Source organism: Choloepus didactylus, chromosome 12 (genome assembly GCF_015220235.1).
Source record: "Choloepus didactylus isolate mChoDid1 chromosome 12, mChoDid1.pri, whole genome shotgun sequence".
NCBI classification, from domain to species: Eukaryota; Metazoa; Chordata; class Mammalia; order Pilosa; family Megalonychidae; genus Choloepus; species Choloepus didactylus.
In genome coordinates, this window is record NC_051318.1 from 9,265,742 (window position 1) to 9,287,988 (window position 22,247).

Sequence of the window (22,247 nt, forward strand, 5' to 3'; positions counted from 1 at the left end):
TCGAAGGATAATGTACTTTTTATTATCCCCACTTAGGTTAAGGAAAACAAACCGGTTGCTCAGCTGTAAAGACACTCCCCGCCACTCACACAATCCACCACCAGCCTGGAACACATCTTCGTATTTTTATTTTAGGAAACGTAAATCTGGCCACAAATCATCTTCAGTGAGCAGAAGAAGTCGAGAAGCCTACAGAACGGATGTGAATGAACACTCAGGGCCCCTGCCACCTTCGAGGGGTGGAGCTGACGCGAAATGGTTTCCTTCCAAGAAAAGCAAGGGTCGATCTGGCTGTGCGGCTGGTGGGTGGATTTGTAGCTTCCTCCAGAGGGGCTGAGTGATGAGACGTCTCAGTGTCGATCCCAGAGAGTCAGGGGATGAGAAGGAGAGGGGACATGGTGGTGGTGACGGTTTTGATGTAGTTTTCAAAGTCGCTTCCGAAAAGGAGGATGAGGTAATGGTTGAGGATTCCAGCCAGGGACATGAGGAACAGGAAGAGGATGATGCGCTTACCAAATATGTAGCCAGGAGTGCTGGAAGAAAGGAGAGGGAAGGTGGAGAGGCAGTGCCTGTGACGCCAGTTTCACAGAACACGTTATGACCCCTAGACGCACGGGGCATAAACTACAGCTCCGTTTACTCAGAAATGCTCCGCTCACTCCCTACGACGGATGGGGGGTCTTAGCTGTTACTAGTCACTGAACGTACTTCAAACCCCAGCCCTCAAACCCCCGATAGTGCCCACTCTACCAGCCAGGCTCCCCGAGCTCCCCCGCTTTCCTCCACAGCCTTTGGGGTGCAGGGCTGCTGGTCACCCCGCATTCTGAGGGGATGTCCAGAATTCAGGGTCTCCTTCAGGTCTGCCCCGGTCATGGAGATCCTGGAGGCCAGTGCTGCCTCTACGTGTCACACGGGGCTCTAAGGACCTTGGTGTCATCCACGGCCGTTCAGTTGAGCCCATAAAGCTGCCATCACCGAGGGGTTCAGTCGTCCCCCTTGAGGCTGCCTGGGAGCGATGAGGTCAGCACTCACGGGGCCTGGGCACCCTGGCATTTGTACGTGAGCAGAGAGAGGGACGTGGTGGTGCCTCCAGAGCCCTCTCGCAATGGCCCTAAATCCTAAGCTGCTTGGGCGGATCAGCGGCTGGGGTCAGGAGGCCTTTCCCGGGCAACACGCGCCACCTTCTGTCACCCTGCCACCTCCCTCTCTGCAGAACCCTCTCATGGCCATGGGGGGCCCCTGTGCAGCGCCAACACGTTTGGAAAGTGCAGACGCAAAGATGCTTCGAGGTTGCCAGCAGAGACCCTGGTTGAGGAGTCCTCTGGGGCCAGGACTCCTCCATGAGAACGTCCGGCTCGGAGGGAACAGAGATTCTGGGCCCCAGAGTCTGGCTTCTCGCGTCCACCAGGGAGAGTGGAACTTGGCATTGGCAGGTTTCACGTTGAGGAATTTCATCTATTTGAGGGACCCCAGAGGATCATAATATAACTCAGAATTTTACAAAGGCAAGAGTTTAAGTCACTCTGCAGTTGAGTGGGAACCTCCTTGTGTCTTAAAGTGGGGGAGGGGGTCCCCTGACCAGCAGCAGCCCCACCCCCTCCCCAGGAATCAGTGAGAAATGCAGGGTCTCAGGCCAGGGACTGGCCGGGCTGAGCCGGCACCTGCCCTCTGACAGCCCCTGTGGGGGGACGCACACCCAGTCCTCAGTTGAGCTCCCCCCACTCCTTCACTTCGTGTTCACAGTGGGGGGTGGGGGGGGATAAGGTCCCCAAAGAGTCACCTGCTAGTGCTGGTAAAGGAGTGCAGAGAAAGTTGGAAAGTCCAAGTAAGGGACTGTTTTTTCCTTTTAGCCAAAGAATAAAGGGTTCGGGTAAATTAAATTGTTGAAAGTCATATGTCGTCGAGGCTCAGATTTATCACATGAATGAGGCCACCATATGCTCGTTACGGAAACAGGAAAAAGTGATTCACGAAGCTGTTTCAGAATGTGCTGAGGATAAAACTGGAGTGAGAAGGGAAGTGGATGCCCGTCAGCGCCTCCTGATGAAATGCTAGCATTCTTGAGTTTGGGCAGGAGCTCCCCGAGGTCCCGGGGCCGAGCGCTCAAGAGGGAGACGGGCCCACGGACTGTGCAAAGCCGTGGGGCAAGGACTCAGCTGCACGTGCCACCACCTGCCAGGCCCCGCGGGGACCTGGGGCTCCACTTTCAGGTCTCTCAAGCTTGGAAATGGGGCTCAGGCTCTACACTGGGGGTTTGTGAGCTAAGAGCTGGCCCCTGGCTCTGAAACGAGGCTGGGGACCTAGACAGAGCACAAGCTGGATAATTAGCCTGTGAAGAATCAAAACCCCTCTTTCACGTTTTCGAGAGTTGGTCTATAGTTCTCTCTAAATGGGATGGGGAGGGTCAGAATTAAATTCTCAAGCCTCTGCCAGGGGCCAGGCATTTTCTATATATTAATATATTTAATTCTTAAAACCACCCTCTGAGGACAGCATCATTAACCGATTTTTCAGCTACAAGAACTGAGACACAGAGAGGTTGAGTAATTTGCCTCAGAGCGAACAGCCAGGAAGGCGTAGAGTGGGAATTCAAATGCTGTTCATGTGAGACCGAGGCCTGAGCTCTTTCCACCCCCTCCCACACTGAATCTCTGGTGACTGTTTCAGACTTTGAAGTCTAGGATTTGGTTATTAGTTTTGAAACAAAGGTGTCCTCCACACAAGACACAAAACTGATGTGAGACTATAGAGACACATTATGTCAAACAATTCCCATCTCGAAGTTTCTCCCCACTAATGGAGTCACTAAAACTTCTGGGCTGAGGTCCTGGGGCGGGGGTGGGGGTGGGGGATGGGGACAGGGTGGGGGTGAGCCAGACACCTGAGACCTGCACTCTGGACCCAGCTCGACCTCCACGCGACCTTGGGCAGCCCACTGCCGTCACCCCCCGCTCCAGGCATCATGTACAGCAAACACGGGGCAGGAACAGAAAACCTGGGAATCACTATGGCTTGAAAATTCTGTTCTTTTCAGTGAGCAAAATGTCACTTGAAACATGGTGACTTCTAAGAGAAATAATTCTAAACTCCAGGAAAGCGGGATATTGTCTCTTTCAATCACACACAAATCTCAAATAAATCAGACCTTCAATAAATATTTGCCAAAACAGTGAATCATTTTCAGAAAAGAGGCACGAGCAGCCTCTAGTGACCCCCAAAAGCCAGTGCGTATAAGAATCTCCTGAAGAACGTGCTAAAATGCAGATTTCTACAGCCCCACCCACACCCTTGTCTGGGATGGAGCCCAGGAATCTGCATTTTTAACAAGCACCCCCAAGCAGTTCTGAGGCAGTGGGGGGCAGGTTCTTCTTTGAGAAGCACTGGCCTTGATACCCATATTCGCAGCCAGAGGTTCCAAAAGAAGCAGATTTATCCTCTAAGTCGTGAAATAACACCACAGACCAAATGTAGAGAGGCCCAGAGACTAAAAGATTCAAGCTGAGGAATGAAAATGATGGTGAGGGCTCAGGCCTCCTGCCCTTGGGAAAATCATGCCCACTATTATTTCTGGAAGTTTAATCTTCCCGGAGTTGCCCGGTCTCCTTGAGGGCAGGAGCTGCCCACGGCCCACAGCAGGGGGTCAACAGATATTCACGGATGGACGTGGAGTCAGCGAGCAGCGGGCGACTGAGGAGGAAGGGGAGTTGGTAATCCAAGCTTATTGGCCTCAAGAGTCATTGCCCATCGCAGGTGAGCTGAGAACTCCGACAGGGGCCTGGGCTTTGGCGGACAGGCGCCCGTGCCAGCCAAAGGAGGCAGCCGATGAAAGGTGAAGAAGACTCTCATGACATGATGCCACCTGCCGCTGAGCTTGGGCCCAGACACCAGCTCAGAATGAAAGGGGAAGAAGCCAAGATTCACCCTTAGCTGCGTGTGGGGACTGCCCTGCAGACGAGCTCAGCAGGACGGGAGAAGGGGTCTAGAGTAGAATGGAGAGCTGAGGACCAGAACTACGATCTTCCAGGAGGAGGAAGGGAAGACCTGTTCAGAACAGCCTGAAGAAAGAGCCCTTGGGGACAGAGACACTGAGGAATGTCTTACCTACCCAGCTAAGAACACCGCTGGGACTTCTGCAGTGGACACGGCCAAGGCAACTTCCAGGAAAGGAAGAAGAATGATCTAGAGCCTGAAGGAGAAATTCCTGGGGACAGGCTCACAGAGCAGTACCTTCCTCGGCTTTTGAGCCCAAGGACAAAGGAGGTCCCAAGGGCTTTAGGGCGTTAGGACATCTGCAGATCCCAAGAGCGACACAGCCCAGGAACAGAGGGGAACCTGGGGAGGAGGGGCATCCACCACTGAAGAGGACATTAGGAAGTAGGTTCTAGAAGGGAGAATTGAAAATCACCCTGGACTTCCCCACAGAGCCCACTCACATCACCTCAGGTGATATTTTGGTCTACATGGGGCTAAGACATTTCATCTTATATATATTGTTTCTACTGATAATGACTGTCTGGAACCCTGTGTTAGGAAGGATTCTGAGGTCCAGTCTGGTCTCAGTAGGAAGGAGCACCACGATTAACCAGCAATGTGAGTCCTGAATAGGAGCCTGCTGGCTGGTGGGATCTTCTTGGTATCATCTAATGAGGGGCCGGGAGGGAGTTCAGAGGTCAGGCCATTTACATTGAAATGAGGCCCAGAGAAGTCTAACATTTTCAAGGTTTCTTTTAAGTCTATATCCTATTGTATGTTTTTGCCACCCCTGTTCAATTCCTAGTAGTGATTATAGTAAAACCTTTCAAATTTAAGGGGCCTGCGGACAAATGGACAAGTTTTCGTCATGCTCCACAGATTGTCTTAGAATTAAAGCAGCTTTAGGATCTCGGGCAGGTGGCCACGGACTAAAAGAAGCACAGTGACGGGGTCACTCAAGTCAGAGGACCCCTCAGTGCACGGATAGCCACGCCACCCCCCTCACCTCTTAATAACAGGTAATATGTGTAACGGAGATTTCCCAGGGGGAAAGAGAATGAAGAATATCATTTGGGAGTGTTGAGAAGGGTAAGAGAGAGAACGGAATTGTGGTTTTCGAGGATAAGTAAGAACGCCACTGTAAAGGAGTGAAGGAAGATGGGAAGGAGGAAAGAATTGCCGGTGGGAACAGGGATCCCTTATCCGACTGCAGCCAGCTCACCCTCCAGCCCTGCCCGCCTTCCGCCTCGCCTGCCCCCGGCTCCCACGTGGCCTGCTGTCCCCGGCCAACTCCCCGGGATGCCACTGCCTTTGTCACTGCCCGAGGACCCTACCTACAGGGAGAAGCCATTAGCCACCGCAGAAGGGGGCTACTGTAAAAGAGATGGCTGCAGAAAGAGACAGGGGAGGAAAATGGTGGGGAGAGCGGGGTGGGCATGGGGGCTGCAGCCTCCCGGCATGGATTCGGATCCCTAAGGAATGGTGGCACACGGAAGCTCACGCGTTCCTTCTGTCAGCATCGTCATCCATGTTCCTGCGATCCCAACTTCCCAGTCTAGGTGGAGTGAGAGCAAAATCAGCACTTTGGGGCTCCCAGTCTGGCAACAGCGATGAACGGTGCAGGGGATTCTCTCCAGGGCCTCCGTCCTTGTATCTTATTGCATCTCATTTCTCAGCCTTTTCTCTGCCAGCCTCCGGAAGATCTGTTACTCAAGAGAACTTATTGCAAGGTGCACACTTTAGTTCTCGTTTCTCTAGATAAACAATGAAGTGTTCCACCCGCAGGAGGCCTTGGGAAGCCAGACATAAAAAGCCATTTGAGCCGCGGACCAAAGGGTGGGAGCAGAGCTTGGGGGGCTGCACAGGGGGCGCAGCAGCTGCCATAAAACACCTTTGTGCCTCCAGCTCCATTTGGAAGAATATTTCTAAGAGAAAAGCTCCTTGAGTCCTCCAGCTGTATTTTCAGAGCATTCAGAATTCAGGGCCAGCCCCTCCCCTGGCCGATCCTGCAGAACCTTAAATGCTTCAAACGATCACTCTTCCCGCTGGGAAAGCATACATCACTCCGAGGCTCTTACTAACCCCGGGGCCTACCTCTGCGTTCTCTCGCCCAGGTAGCCGACGAAGTACTTCTGCCTCACAAACAGGTACATCAGTCCAGCAAAGGCGGCTGGGACTAGGGGGAGAAATGAAAACGTGTGTAAGTTTAGCGGCCAATGCTTCCCAAGGTAACACAATATTAACACAGTGATACAGTCTGCATCTCTCCACGTGACCCATATGATCGTTGCCGTTTTCCGGTGAGGAGATGGGGGCCGGCACAGCTGAAGGGACGCGTGTTGGGCTGCCCGGCTGGGCAGTGGTGGCCGCGGGAGCTGTGCCCCCAGGCCAGGTCTGAGGCTGGTTCTCACCCTGGGGCCTCCAAGCAGAGCCTCGCTGAACCACGCCGAGATGCTCCTGGTCAGGAGAGCTGTGTAGCTCTTTGGGGAACAGCTCCAAGCAGCCCCCCAAATCACCCTACAGAGCAGGAAGGCTTGGAGCCGGGTGTGAGAAGGGTGTGACCTGCGTCTGGACAAGGGGCTGGCGACAGCTTGCCTGCCTATTGGGAATTACCGAGCGGGTGAGCTATGGCCAAGGATATAGAAGCACTTGGGAAACCCCCGAGCCTTATCCAAATACCAAATACCAAGTTAACTGCCTTTGGCAGAGCACTGTTTCAGGTCAGGCACTGTCATGGGGAATTTGGGTACTTGTGTCTCCAATTCTCGTAGTCACTGTTGCTCTCCAATAGGTGAGGGAATCTAGGCTCAAGGAAATTGGCTTGCCCAGGGCCACCTGCCAGTGCAAAAGAGCCCCACAATCCACCTCTGAGCCCGGCAGAGGGCCTGCACATAATTGGCATTAAAAAATTATTTGTCAAATGAATGAATGAAAGTCAGGTAGGCAGTCAAAGGAAGGGCAGAATTTCCAACCAGGGCTGCCCGACTTCAAAACTTCATCTCCACCCTCTTCAATTGTAACACTGATTGAGCTCCTGTTGTTAGGTGGAGCTGCACGAAAGTGTCTTTCCTGTGGGTTTTATGTGGCTCAATCTGCTATTTGCCAAGCGCTGTGTCACAGGCTTTACGTGCCTCGCCTCATTTCATCACCATGGGGACGCCGTTAGCAGAAAGGGGTCCTGTTGTGCAAATGAGGAAACTGAGGCTGAGAGAGGCTGGGTAACAGCCGGGGGTCACAGCAACAGCCAGGAATGTCCTCAAATTTGCCTGTCAGCCTCCTGAACCCAGGCTCTTTCCACGACTCCACACTGCCTCCAAAAATACCCATTGTTGCAGCACAGGTAAGAAAATCAATGCACAGAAGAAACTGCTGGTGAGGTCCGCACTGTTCTCTGAAATAGCTCGTGCTTTACCGGGTTGGCCCAACTGGATGGGTCTCCTCTGCGCTTTCCTGCCCAGCTCTCTTTCAATGGAAATGTAAGTTACCACATCGGGTGTAGAGTGGGCACCCGAACTGACCACCTCCCATGTGGATATGAGCTGCAGGACGACCCCAGAGAGGGATAAACACTGAGCCAGCCTTCTGGGTTCAAGTCCAAGCTCTTGAACTCTGTGGGAACTTGAGCAAACGTCTTCATCTCTTTGGAATTTGGTCTCCTGCTCTGTAAAGGGAGTGGCTTGGGCCAGAAGGATCTCCAAAGATCCTTTCAGCTAAAGAAAATTCTACAGTAGCCTATGTATGCAGAAGAAATGACAATTACTGAGCAAGGCCCACTGGCCCTGTAGCCCCATGTAATGCCAAAGCTTGTGTCAGCAGGAAACACACAGTTCTGGGGCTCTGAGTCATCTTCAAACTCCCTCTGCATCTGTCTAGCTAGAGCAACTCTAGATTCATCTCCGTGAAGTATCATCCAAAAAACAGAAGGAATCATAACTCCTGGAATGAGCATAGTTTGACTTTTCAAGTAATGCCAGGCACATTTGTTATTTAACTCAGGATGGAAAATGGAAACCAAACGGTGAGCTTCCTGGCAGCTTATAGACCAAATGAGGCCAGCTGGTGTCCCTAAAGTACCTTCTGCCACCATCCTCACCAATTCTCCATCACTGCACCCCAGCCCCTTCTGTCCCGGCATGGCTCTCTATTGGCAATAATTTCCAGGCTTCCTGTTGCTGTCTCAGGTTTATTTATCATTTACTGTCCAGGCACAGGGCTTGGCACATGGTAGGTGTTCAGTGTATATTTATTACAGAAATGGATTAAGCAAGAGTTTACTTATGAAAAATCCAGGATTCAGAACCAAAAGCCCTGGGCTGTTATCCCGGCTCTCTTACTCACCAGCAGAGAGGACTTGAACAAGTTACTTATCTCCCGGGACCAAAGTGTCCTCCAAGGAAACGGGGGCGTAGTGACACAGTATCCACCCTGCCTTCTCTGGAGGGTGGGAGAAGGTGCTAAGTCATACATGAGCGTCACGAGACGGTCTGTGTGCTTTCCACGGCCCCTCTCCTGGGTAGTCAGTGCGGATGGGCAGTTAGAGAGCCACAGGGTGGCTGGAAGCTGGTTAGTCCATCCCTGACGGCCACAGCCAGACAGTCGTGGTGGAGCCTTTCAGGTACTAGATCTTGGAAGGGGACCCAAAAGTGGTGGCCAGTTTCCATTTAATTTTCTTTTCATGGCTGTGTTGCATATTCATCGAGGAATAATTTTATACAATGCTTTGATATTAAATTGACTCTGGGGGTGGATCTGCATCTCTAACTCGCTGAGGTCAAGGCTGTCAGCTGGGGGAGCCCGAGGGAGGCCGGCGTCCTGGAATCCACCCGCAGCGCTGTGGACACGCGCCTGGGGTAGAACCGCCAGGTTGCGAGCTGATTAGCGGGAGAACCGAGGGGACGGACACAGGCCCCGGAAAGGATCCCCAGGCGCTCTCATTTGCAATGCCCCTGCAGCGCGCTCACCTTGCTTACGGATTCTGAGTCGCATTTAGCCTTAAACCACCCCTGTCGGCACGGCCCCGCGCCAGGGAGCAGCATCAGCCATGCATTATCGCCCGCTCTGCAGGGCACCGCGCTCCCGCATGGGCCCCAGGCAAACCTTTACGCAGAAAAGCCGCACCTGAACCCCGCAAAGCACAGAGCGGAAGGAGAGCGCGGGCAACGCCTGCCTTACCTTGGCTGCAGAGGAGCCCCGCGCTCCAGAGCACCACGAGGAAGGTGGGGTACGCGTCTACGCAGTTTTGGCTGTAGAATAAGTGAAAAAGGAGAGAAATAACAAAACACATCACTGCAGTGCGGTCTGGAAAGGATTTGAATCCCCGAGGCCACCAGCCGCGCGCACGCAGCCCGACGGCCTTTCCTGACCCCACTTGCATCCGCGCAGGACGGCGCGCGGCCCCCCGCCGGGAACAGGCTGTCGTGCAAAGCGAACACATGTTCAGAATCCGATTACTCGGTTCCCACTGTGAAGTCCGTCAGCGACTCGGGTTCTTGACGGATTCGGTTGGCAGGGATCCCGCTCCCGGCTGCGCCGACGTGCTGCTTGGACCGAGGGGTGAGCGGCGCAGGCGGGAGGTGGGGGGCAGCCGGGGCGGGGGTTGTGCAGAAGAGCCCACCTAGGGAAAAGCCTCGACGCCACACGCATGCAGTGGCCAGAACAGGCCAGGCTGGGGAAGGAAAGGTGATCTGCGAGCTTGAAGGAAACCGGGGTCGATTCAAGGAGCCTGATGCCCGGAAAGTTATCTTGCCGGGGTGGTGATCGCAGCCCGCGGCCCTCCCCTCTTGGAGGCCCCACACTCTAGGCCAGCATTGCGCATCCACCGTCGTTAAACCCTTTCGAACTCACCGCGATCCCTGGAGGACGCGCGGTTGCTGTTAGTTTCCCATCACTGCTGTAACAAATGATCACCAACATGGGGACTTCTCCAGCAACGCAGATTCATTATCTTACAGTTCTGGAGGTGAGAACCCAAACTCGGTGCGAGGGGGCTGCGTGCCCTCCTGGGGGCTCTCGGGGAGGCTCTGGTTCCCTGTCCAGTTTCTCCAATTCGGCCGCACCCCCTGGCTCCCGGCCCCCTTCCGACTTCGGAGCCGGCACTGTGTGGTCTCGCGCCGGCTGCCGCGAAACGGGCTCCTCTGCTTCCTCGTCCACGTGGAGAGGATGCTGTGACCACCCGCGGCCCACCGGGATGACCTTCTCCCGAGCCCCTCACTCCCCCCTGCCACGCAGCACCACACAGACTCGGGTCCCGGGGATCTGGGGGCCGTTGCTCAGCTGACCACAACTGCTGTCGTGTTTCAGACGAGGAGCTGAAGCGTGGAGAAGCCGGACAACTCGCCCCGGGTCCCCCAGCGAGGGAGCGGTGAAGCCAGGTTCACACCACACAGTCCCTCGGGTCTGCTCAGTCGAACAGTGAGGGTCCTGTCCAGGGACCCTCTAGAGCAGGACAATAAACACACACAGCAACGGAGACGCGACATAAGGAGACACGAGGGGCTGATGGGGGAGGGCAGAGTACTGTAGTGCGAAGGGCACCTGCTGGCATTTAGCCCCTCGGGCATCAGCCAGCTCTGCCGCAGTCTCTCCAGACTCAGTGTCCTTGTCTGCAAAACTAAGAGATTGACACTAACACCACAATCCGTTTGAGCTCCACGAGTCTGTGGGCGGAGGTGGTGTTCTCTAAGTGTGCTCCCTGGACCAGCAGATCAACATCACCTGAGAATTTGTTAGAAAGGCACGTTTCCGTTCCCACCTCAGACCTACAGAATCCAAAACTCTGGGCAGGGGGCCCAGCCATCTGTTTTGACCAGCCCTGTGGGCAATTCAAACTTGCTAAAGTTTGAGAACCATTCATCTAATGTAATTCGGACTCTTCAGGTAAAAGCTAAGGTGCAATTTTCAGAATACAGTTGGCCCTTCATCCCAGTTCCTTCCTTGCATTCCCTCTTCTGGGCACTTCTTGATCTTGCTTTCATGATTTCCCTCCTAAATCCTCTGTGTACCCTTGTTCAGACTGCTAGGGTCTCACACCTCAGGGGTCCCCCTGAGAGCTCTGTGATGACCAGCCCTTGCTCTGTACCCCACAGACACCCCAGGGAAGCCAGGCTCCCTTTGCCTGGCCACAGGAACCCTCGTGCCCTCCCCTGGGAGGCAGATCCTTTACCCAGGAACTCAGTGAAGGTAAAAGGTGAGAAACCTGGGGTGGAGGCACAGGACAGAAAGAGCAGACCACCACTGATCTCACCAGGCTGTGGATCATAGAACTTCAGAGGGCAGGAACCCCAAAGAATGTTTCATTTTGGTGCAAAGTACTTAACAAATAAACAGCCCCCAAAGTTACAATCGCAGCAGCAACTGTGCAGCAGCATGTCCATTCTCATTCATTGTTAGAGGCCAAAACTGCAGCCTCAGGACTGAGGAAATGGGATTCATTTCCCAGTTCCAGAAAACTAGAGAGGATCATTTCTTTTTATTTAGTTGAATAACATTCTATGTCTGATGGGATATAATAGCTGATGCTCCAGCAGTTTAAAAATCTATCAGTACCAAAGATGCCCCCTGCTTCCTCCTCATTCTCATGCTTCTGTTTTTGTTTGTTTTTAAGATGGTGATTTGATTTGGGTAATGCAAAAGAAAAAAATCCTTAATGTTCCAAATGTTTTGCTCGGTAAAGAACTGCCTGGTACTCCGACGTCAGAAGAGTCACTCAACAGTCGCTGCCTGTCGTGTCGAGGCACCTGGGTCCCTGATAAGAGTTGAATAAAACTCTCCCAATGCTAAGACCATGGGCTTCTCCTCCGGATTTCCAGAAAACTCTCCAGAGCCCAATCACTCTCTCGGGCTGAAGGCAACCCCCTTCCCCATCCAGAAACTGACACAGCTTCCATCCGAGTCTCCATCCACACTGCCCCTCCCTGGCAGAGGCCGCCACTGGCTGCATCCAAGGCTGTGCGGTCAATGGCACTCATAGATGCATTTGTCTGTAAAGCGGCACGGCCTGGGTCCAAGGCCAGCTCTGCCACCGTCGGCTGCAGGTGTGTGGGTGAGACGCCCAGCCTCCCCCTGAGAGTTGAGTGTGGCGTTGGTAATGAGCTCCCTGGGTAGTTGTGAGAATAAACTGAGTTAGAACCGTGCCTGGCTCATAGCATCCAACCACTGGCAGCTACTACGGTGCCATCTTCCTTCTTACAACCCCCAGCAGAGGTGTCTTTCTCACTGACAAATGACTTCCATGCCATATTTTCTTTAGAGGAATGTTTTGTGCCATTTTTCCCCCCAAGACAGAGCTGACAGACCCATTTTGAGTTTCATTTCTTGAAGTCTAAATATGAGCTGCTCAGATCTTGCCAAAATCCCTGTGCTGGGTTCAATTTGAGATGATACATAATCAACGTTTTTATAGGGAAAAGAGCTTGTTTCTGTTTTCCCACTGATTTTTCTCCATGCCTTGGAAGGAAATATAGAAACATGAAAATTAATGTTTTGTTAATTAGTTGGATTAATTTAAGATAAGTAAATATCATTAGTAACAATCAGTAATAGCCTTGGGTTCAGTGTATTTCTATGGCCCTCAAATAATTGCACAAGTCCGCAGTCTTGGAAGTTAGTCTAGAGGGGACACTGGGAGGCACAGGGGAGAAGCCACATTTGGGTGGCATTTCCTGAAACACATTTTGGGAAACACTGAATCCCTCCTCTGCTCCGCAAAGGGGGCAGGGTAGGGGTTTAGGGTTCTGTAGCTAAATGAGACCTCCCTTCTTGGAGAATCAAGTGTCACAAAGCCTCTTAGTATATCGAAGGTTTTCAGAAGTCTTGCTGTAAAGAACTTGTTTTCCCCTGTAATGCCTGTTAGTAGAACTTATTTTCTAGGGAACACAATTTGAGAAATTATACGTCTCCAGAGATCCATCTCCTCTCTGCCCCCAGTGCTTACCTGCACTCGTGGAGAGAAATCTTATATTGATTAACTAGGATTTTCCTCCAAAAACCAAAATTTGACCAAGGTCACTCTAGCCACACTCGTCAGCTGGCAACAGGGCATTCAACTGCAGTCCATGCACTGAAACTGGGAGGAACTGGGAAGTTCAGGCCATGGTTCCTGCTACCTACCGAGCATGGATCCGGCTCCACCCAGGTGTGAGCTGGCGGTGTCCACATCTGGGCTGATGGGCCACACCTGGCTGGGAAGTCTGTTAATCAACTGCCCAGAAATCTCTGTATCAGTCAACAGTCATCTTTTATGCTGAAAAAATATGCATCAGGCTTTTCCATCCATCAGGACCATCTATCCTTTATGCTATTTGTCCTAGATAGCCATTGTCACACCCATGATCACCCACCCCGTCAGCCAAAGTTGTGGCTCGTGCAGTCCTCTGACAGGTATATTTACATATAAACTATATACATGTACTACTACCATCAATCTGAATACTGAAAATGACTAATGTTTAATTTCTTATTTTTTAAATAGCAAGATTAAATGTACGCTTTGATCTTTTCTCCCCACGCCCCCAATGCTCATCTTGCACCCTTCCTTTGATGAGTTTGGAGACTCCTGGAGAAGCTACTGCGGTGGACACCTTTCACCTAGACACACAGAGCCCCCTTCCCAGGAGAGACAAAAGGCTGGGAGCCTCTGGCTTTTGTCGGCATGCAGCAACCCACACTTTGCTCTTTAGCCACTTTTTGCGACATACACCGTTGTCAGCTGAGGCCAGGGGAAGTGGTCTTTGTACGTGGAGAACCACAGCAGTTTCTGAACAACCTTTATCTTAAGGAGCATGCTCCCTTTTTCCTCCATTCCTTGTCTCCATGACTACCCCCCTCCCCATGCTCTTCTTGCCCCTCTCCTGGAGGTTTGGTGGCAGAGACACGTGGATTTTGAAAGCTGAGCTGTGGCCCTGAGACAGAAAGCAGCAACAATTGCCCGACCAGACCCAGCAGAGACTGTGCAATTGCAGAACTGCCAGGCTGCCCCCCAGACAGCGCAGCACCCCCGCCCATGGCACTTCTGCAGCATGGGGGCTGGAAGGCAGGAAGCCTGAGCTTCTAGAAACAGCTAGCTCCCGCCCTGGGGTGAGGGAAGCAGCTGAAAGCAGACGGCCTGGCCTGCTCCTAATCACTGGCAACACAGAAAGGTAACTCCTGACAAGGCTCGGGGGGATCCCACTGTCGGTTCCCCTTGCCAATCTTCTCCAAAACGGGGGAGCGGAGATGTTCCTGAGGCCACAGTTCTATTTCCCAGTGAGGGACGCATAGCAGTGCTTTCCCTGGACTCAGTTTTCAGAAAGGTGGGGCCCTCACCCCTGATGAGAGACCCCTCCTCTGCACCCCTTGCCCACGCGGCTCTCCCATCTGCCCCCACAAATGGTGCCACGAGGTTGGCGGCAGCCTGTGTGTTTTGCCACCTGCCTTTAGATGGGTCCAAAGTTTTAAAAATCAAGTCTTTAGACTTCTTAAATTGATTCTGAGAACTAAACTACTGAAGACCCAGATGCTAAAATGGAAATATCCCTGTGAGTAGTTCAGCAAGCCATTTCCTTGAGATCAGGCTGCCAGAATTATCCTGAAAGTTCCTTTTATCTATTGAACAAATTTGACCAGAAATCAAATGAGGGACATTCTTCACAATAGCCAGAGGTGGGAGCAACCCAAGTGTCCTTCCACAGACAAATGGATAAACAAAGTGTGGTCTACCCCACGGTGGAATATTACTCAGCTGTAGAAAGGAGAGGAGCTCTCACACATGCGACAACACAGACGAACCTTGAAGACGACGTGCTGGGTGAAATAAGCCAAAAAGAAGAGGACAAATATTGGATGATTCCATGTAAATGAAATATCTACAATAGGCAAATACACAGAGACAGAAAGTAGACTAGGGGTTATCGGGGGCCAGGAGAGGGGCAATGGGGAGTTATTACTTAATAGGTTCAGAGTTTGCATCTCGGGTGATAGAAAAGGTTAGTGAAGGATGGTGGTCAGGGCAGCACCACACGGTGAACTTAATTAATGCCTCTGGTTTGTGCAGTTAAAAATGGTTAAAATGGGAAATTTTGTGTTATATATATGTCACCACAAAAAAAACTTTTTTTAAAGAATCCAATGTGGAAGGGGTGGCAACAGACAAGATAGGATTTAACAGAGGATTAGGAATACTGACTCTTTATGTAAATATATATATATATATATATTAGATGCTAGGATATTAGAATAGCTAGAAGGAAATAACTGAAACGATGGAACTGTAACCCAAAACATTCTTTGGAATTTGCTCTATAGCTACTCATTAAATTGTACTTTGAAAGTCATCCCCTTTCCGTATATATGTTATATTTCACAATAAGGAAATAACTGAAACAGTGAAACTGTAACCCAAAACATTCTTTGAAATTTGCTAACTACTTGTTAAACCATGCTCTGAAGGTTATCACTGTTCTCTCTATATGTCATATTTCACAATTAAAAAAATGTATTAAAAACAACAAAAAAAGAATCAAATGCAATGAATGAGCCGATGGGCTGGGCTGGGGTGAGGAGAGGGGAGGTGGAGCAGGTGGTCTGGAGGGCACACGGCCAGGGGCAGTGGGTGCTTGGGGGGTGCACGACCAGGGGTGGTGGGCGCTCGGGGGCAGCTGGGAGCCTGCACCTGAAAAGGCAAAGAATGCCGAGAGGCGCGGGGACCCGGTGCCAGGTGTGCCCAGGAACGGCTCTGATGGCAGGCACAGCAGTCTAGAAACTGGAGAAGAAAAATGGCAATAGAGGGGCCTCCTTCTTCTCCCCACATCTGTACCTCGCTTAAAAAATAAAAACACTCAGCGCGGTCAAGTCCTGAAGGGGAAGCACCTTGGTGGGTGGGACCCAGCTAGACCCCTTGGGGTCAGCTGCACCCACGGGACATCCACAGCGGTCCCTGAATTCGGGCCCCCCTCTCCACCAGCAGCCCTCACTGAGTCGGAAGGGGCTCTCAGGCTCCCTGTCCCTGCAGGCTGAATTCCCCTCCCTGCAATATCTTGTATTGTTCTTGCAATTCTTGGGTGCCTTGACTTCCCACTTTGGGAAAACTTCTGGGGACATCACAGTCGTCTCTGGGCAGGGAGTGAAGGCCAGTGCCTTCCTTAGCTCCACACCGCAGAAGACTGCGGGGGAGGGCGGGTGCAGAGTCCAGAACCTTCCTTTCTAACAGGCCTCCAGTCATCGCCGCAGAGAAGCAGGCAAACATGCCACTGGCTTGAACCCTTTGTATAAATATGTTCTGCATAAAAGAAAGATGAGGCTTTGAATAACTTCCATTTGAATTTGCATCCCAAATAGCCCCTATCTCCTTCCCTGAACCAGCCAGGTGTTTTCCAACAGCCTTTCCATGTGCAAGTAAAGAATGAGAGGGGGGAAAGCAATTGCACAACCCCTCCCTCCCCCCCATTCTTCCCATTCTCGTTCTGGTTGCTCACGGAGACCCAGCCTTACGAAATGCCCCGACGTCACCTCCAGACACCCGCCAAGAGACGGAGAGGGATTGCTTCCGAAACCGAAGGGTGAGCAACGGCTGGTTTCCATGGTGGTAGCTCTAGACTACTCCACAGGAAATTGGCCAACTCCCCTGACCAAATGACACGCTCAGATGTTTCTGAAGCAAGGGGTTTCTGGGGAGCTCACACCACCCCCAGTGTCCCGCTTCCTTTCTTTTCGGGCCAGCACTTACTAAGAGGAGGCAGGGTGGCCTCAAAGCCCGTGAACCAAAGCCAACCTCCCCTAGGAACCCTGACCGTAGCCTGGCACACAGAAGGCTGAGCCAGACCCGTGTGGCCTTGGAGAGGGAGGCTCTGTGCCCAGGCCCAGGGTCAGTCCTACTGGATCCCAGCTCTGACAGTCCACAGTGTTGGGGTTTGGACTCACTTGGCAGTGTAGACCCGCTCAAAGGCGAGTGTCCCGGTCCTCTGGAAGCTCCGCCCATTTTGCATCTTGCTTTCAAGCTCCACTTTGTGGGCAAAGAATCCTGTCAGAGGAAAAGATTTGGATGTGGCTTAGGACAGGCCTGTTCAGGAGCCTGAGTCACCCACCGTTTACCGAAGTTGAACAGTTCCTTGACTTGTCCTCAGAAGGGCACTGAATGTCCTCCGACAAATGTCCTGCCACAAAAGTGTATCCAGCAGCTGCTTTCTGCCAAGCACCATACTTGGTACTGGGAGATGCAAGAGCGAACAAGACATAGCTCCTATTTTCAAGGATCTTACAGTCTAAGGAAACAGACAAACAAGTAAGGCAGAAATTGTATGAAACAGTGATTCATGCCTAGATGAGATGGAGCCATATAGGGTGGTAAGAAGGTCAAAGGAGGTAACAATTCAGCCCTCACCACCCGCTCACTCTTGAAACCCGTGTATTCCTCCACTGTGCTACTGAAGATTTGCGTGCAAAGACCATTAACAAATTTCTCTCGGCTAGCTGCTAACATCAGGCCAAAAACAGGGAGGGGGGCGGGGAACAAGGCTGCAAAGAGGTTTTCAGAATCTACCACATGCTATGCACTCTGATAACTCCATTTGTCATTTGAGGAAACTGAGGTCAGAGAAGTTAACTTGCTCAAGATTACATAAAACGATCTCAAGATTTTAGTCAACCAAAGTGCCTATGAGCCATAATGTGACACAAGTCCTAAAAAGGTTAACTCACTCACAGATTATTTTAATAAAATTGGTGTCTGAGTCTCAGGAACAGTTTCCTTACACAGAAGAGGCCTATCTGCACTTTAGGAAGAACATGGCAGGAGGGAGGTGACTCGGTGGCAAAGGACCTTAGAAAACAAGTGAGAAACGAGGATGTTTATGTCGAAGAAGGGATATTACAGCTGGCTTTATAAACATAGACAAAGCTGGCATGTTCTGCTTTTTTTCCACAGAGCAGAACCAGGACCAGTGGATAGATGTTACTGGGCAGCAAGTTTCAACTCAACAGAAGAAAGAACTTCCTCAGCCATGGGCACTTGAATGATTTTGATTTAACATTCATGGTGTAAGAGTCCACACTCTAAAGCTTGGGTTTGAATCCCACTTTCACCATTACTGGCTCTGGGTCGTTGAACCCATTGTTTAACCTCTCCATGCCCCCCTTTCCTCACCTGTAAAAAGGAACAGCAATAGTATATATCTCATACAGTTCAAGGATATTATGGAAGAATGAAGCACTGAGCTTAACACATAGCAAACTCTCGATAATCTGGCAAGCGGAAGGGCACGCTCAAGGGGTTATGGGTTCCCCATCACGGAAGTTCTCAGGTGGGAGCTGGTGGGGGCAGTGGAAAGAAGATCTCTGCACTGGGGGGAACATCATGAGTCTGTGATTCTCTTTCCAGAGCCCATCATCAAACCCCGGATTGGATTGCTGGGCCTTTGCATATGGCACCCGGAGGCTCACTGTGAGTGCAGGCCTTGGGGTGGGGGTGGCGCAGAAGGTGTGAAGGCAGAGGACCACCAGCAGCTCTATTTCCCTCCTTATCACAATTCGCAACCCCTAATGGCTGCAGGGTGTCTTCCTTCTCGGCCTCTCAGTAAGAGACACTTGGAGGGAGCCACCCCTCCTGGAGGTTTGGAGACGACTCTGACTCCCACACTGTCCCCTCCAACCACAATGGCTGCAGGAACAGCTCTCCTGCGAGAGGACATCCTGCCGCCGTCCGCACCCACCACACTTTCCCACACACAGCTCGAGGCCCCTCCCTTGGGTCGCCCCCACCTCCCAATCTACTCAGTTGGCTTCCTATGGAAATCACTTTCTCCAACTGTGTCTCCCAGCTTGGCCACCAAGGCGCTGCCACCTCAGCAGGAGATGACGTTTGAGGCTCTCTGGATGCTATTCATAGGAAATGTGTCCACACTCCCTGGGAAACCCAACTTTGGAAGTTCTGGTCCCGGTTTCTTATAATGATGTGTTTTAAACTTGCTCTGTTTTTCTGAATCTGCATTCTGCTGGGTCAAGCTGGGAGATTGCCCCAAGTCCAAGTTCTTGATGACTGAAAAATGTTTAAGAAGGCAAAGAAGGAAATTACACCACACAGGCTGGGCACTGCCCTCTCCTCGGGAAAGCCAGTCTCCAAAAGTGTACCAGGAGCACTGAGTCCCGAACACCATCGTGGGCACATATGGATCTTAACTCAGTGGCTTGGGACCCAGACAAATTATGTAGTGCCTGCTGACAACCTGTAAATATTTTTTTAACTATTGGGAAGAATCAGGACTGGCATTTTTGGGGGGGTTGGGGAGGAAGCATAGCTTTGCATATTTTCCTGAACTCTATAAGGTAGGTCTAGGATTGCAACATTGAGGTTAATTAGAATTGCAAAGAGAGGCTCTGGACATGTGTTGGGAACTTAGTGTTTCCTAAAAACTCATGGCTGAAACAAGTAGAGGTGTTATCTCCCCGACTCATTTGAATTTTTCTTGTTGCCCTGAAAGAACACATTCAACAGTCTCAAACAAAAGGGCTTCACACAGTGAGCTCACCATCACAGGGGGACCCCAGTTCTCCACCCAAGAGGGGAGGAGCGCGCCCCCTCAGCCACAGAGGGGCATGCGAGGGGTCCTTCTGCAGCAGAAACCAAGCCCCCTTCCTGGGGTGCAGGGGGGACACCTCTGTGCCCACAACCTCAGCCTCGCTGGCTTCCAGGGGACCGGGTAGGGACAGGTAGTGACGTGCCCCCGGTATCTGTCTAATACAGAAATATCTCCAGCCCAAAGAAGTAACTACCTGCCGGTCCACACTTGAATCTCCCCAGTCAGGAAGCCTCCATCATGCTGGTCACGCACGGAACGCGGTGACCACAGCTGCGGTGACCTGCTCTTATCTGTCTTGCGTGGGCTGTGAAAAGTCCAGTGAGCAGGCGGGGGGCTAAGACTCAGGTATTTGGCCATTTCTAATTTCCCCCCTTGCACTTCCCAAGAAGAAATAATTCCACCTGCCAAAAATAATTAGAAATTCACCATCCACCTGGAGTCCTGTTTAGGTTTACTACAGAATAGCCCAAGAGCCACTCAACAGCCCAGCTCCCAGGTTCTCACACCTGGAAGCCCTGTAACTTCCCGGACACTCAGCCCCGAGCTGAGGGAGCAGCTCAGAGTGACCTGCTCATCCGGATTTTCACAGTCAGGCAGAGGCCCCCAGGTCCTCTGGGCACTGACACCCACCAGAAAAGGATGGTGCTTGGCAGCCAACTGCCCAGGTGGAGGCCCTATCTGGGTTTGCAGGTTGAACAAATGAATCCCTCGCCCAGTTACCGGGTCCAGGGGGGCCAGGCAGAGAGCCTGCGTGAGACAACCATGGCTTGAGGAAGTGGCAGCCCAAATCGGCCATTGGGGCCCTCTCTGGGCTGCGACTGTCGTGTGAATTAGCACCAAAATGTTTGGGTCAGAAAGCTGCCAAGTCTCATTCTACGTAGGAAACACAGACAAAGGGTGCAGAGTTGGGCCTCTCTGGAGTGGGGCGGTCGAGGGGAAGCCCCGCTCCGTGCCCAGCAGGGAGACCTAGCAGCCTCTGTCCACCCTCCACGAGGAGAAAAAGATCAGAATACCCCAAACTGATGAAACTTCGAAGTCCCCACGAGTGATGGGGTGGAAGTGTGCACTGATTACCACTAAGTTACAGCAGGTGCCCTCAGTAATCACTCTTCTTTTTTCTCTATTTTAATGAACTGTAGAACACAAAACCACTAGTGGGTATTTATAAAAAACAGTTGGAGACAGTGCTGACTCTGAACTTTAAGGAAACGTTTCTAAGCAGTCCTACTTTTTCAGGTTTGAGTGTCCTGCTTAGTTTTTGACTGATAAAAGGTTAATGGAAATGCAAACCCCAAATAAGAAAATTTCCCCTCCCTTCTCTCTGCTCTCTTTCTCCCATTCTTCATGTGAGTATATAATGCACCTGAAAAACACTTCAGAAATTATACATTGCTACAGAAAAAAAGAAGTTATTGCAATAAAAAGCAATAACCAATTAAAATATGTATAAGGTGACTCCCCCTTCTATCCCAGAAATTTACTCTATGTTCTTTTGCCCACTGGTGACCTCAGGTGCACTGAGGGTAAGTCAGTAAAGCCAGTGGCTGTGCCCAGGGCTCTCCTTCCCCCTCTCTGGGCCCCTGGCCCTCTGCCTTTCTCTGGCACCCTGGCTCCTGTTTCCTGAGACTGGCGGCAGGTGCCATCTGGAGGCTCCAGCCTTTGGGCTGCTGCACTGGGTCTGCAAACGCCCTCACCACTAAACGCAACCCCAGGGAAGGAAAAGCCAGATCCAAGCAGAAATACACACAGCTCTACACAAATATGATAAAGCAAAAATGCACATGCACACACACACACCCAGGCTGTCAAAGTCTCAAATGCCTAAGGCTGACTTTCAAACAATGATCAAACAAAACCTGCCCTTGCATGCCCCCTGCGTGAGGGGCCGCCCCTACCGTTCTGGACCACGCTGATGAGAGTGACGATGGCCAGGAGGACGACGTTGCCCACGGCCTCCTGATCCATGTCTGCCCCAGGCTCCCGCAGGGAAGTGGCCAGGCTCCTGGGTACCCCACCCTTCACTGGACAGGAAGGGGAAGTGAGGATCTAGCCTCTGCCTTTCATCATTAGAATTTCCGAAGGTCCCCAGCACAGTTGCACGGTGCCGCCTTCTTCTTCCTTTTTTGTAACCAGCCACCAGTGGCTGTGGCTTGGTGTGGCTCGGTGTGGCCTGCCAGGGAGCAAGCTGGGGGGAGGGGCAGGCGAGCCACCCCACTCCTCTGTGCCACCTCATCAGGGGAGGCTCCCCCAGGAGTCTCCAGAAGGAATCCTGGACCCAAGGCCGGACCAGCCTGAGCTCCATGCAGAAACCAGAGCATCCAGAAGCTTCTCTCATCTCTGATTTAAGCAGAGAGAAAGAAGGAAGAAAAAATGAAGCCTCTTTCAATGTATAGAGCTTCAAAAAGATCTGTGTCCTGAATTCTTTCTCAGTTTCCTTGAATCCCGAGGGAAAAAGGAATACAACACATGGCAGGGCCCGGAAAAGCAGCTGTGTAATAAGGTTTGGGTGGATAAATGGATGGATGGGGAATGAATGGATGAATGGATGAATGAAATGATGAGGGGGACAGCCAATGTCTCCATTTCTACAGAAAAAAACAAAAGAAAAAAAAAGCAACAAAAGAATTAAAACCAAACCAACACATTAGGTAAGGGGCAGAAATGGGCTATAGATTACCCCTAAGGAAATCTTCCAAACAGGAAGGATGGTTAACACTACAAATGGCT

General features: G+C 51.6%; 1 protein-coding gene across 1 annotated transcript; it reads right to left on the minus strand.

Annotated features, from left to right (window-relative positions):
- Window positions 1-111: 111 nt before the first annotated feature.
- On the minus strand, window positions 112-21,572 carry LOC119507085 (arachidonate 5-lipoxygenase activating protein). Its single transcript, XM_037800172.1, has 5 exons — window positions 21,416-21,572; window positions 16,867-16,966; window positions 9,145-9,215; window positions 6,067-6,148; window positions 112-533 (listed from the first exon to the last, which is right to left on the minus strand). The coding sequence occupies exons 1-5, from the start codon at window positions 21,483-21,485 to the stop codon at window positions 371-373; spliced, it is 486 nt and encodes a 161-aa protein (XP_037656100.1). The 5' UTR covers window positions 21,486-21,572; the 3' UTR covers window positions 112-370.
- Between the last annotated feature and the right edge of the window lie 675 nt (window positions 21,573-22,247).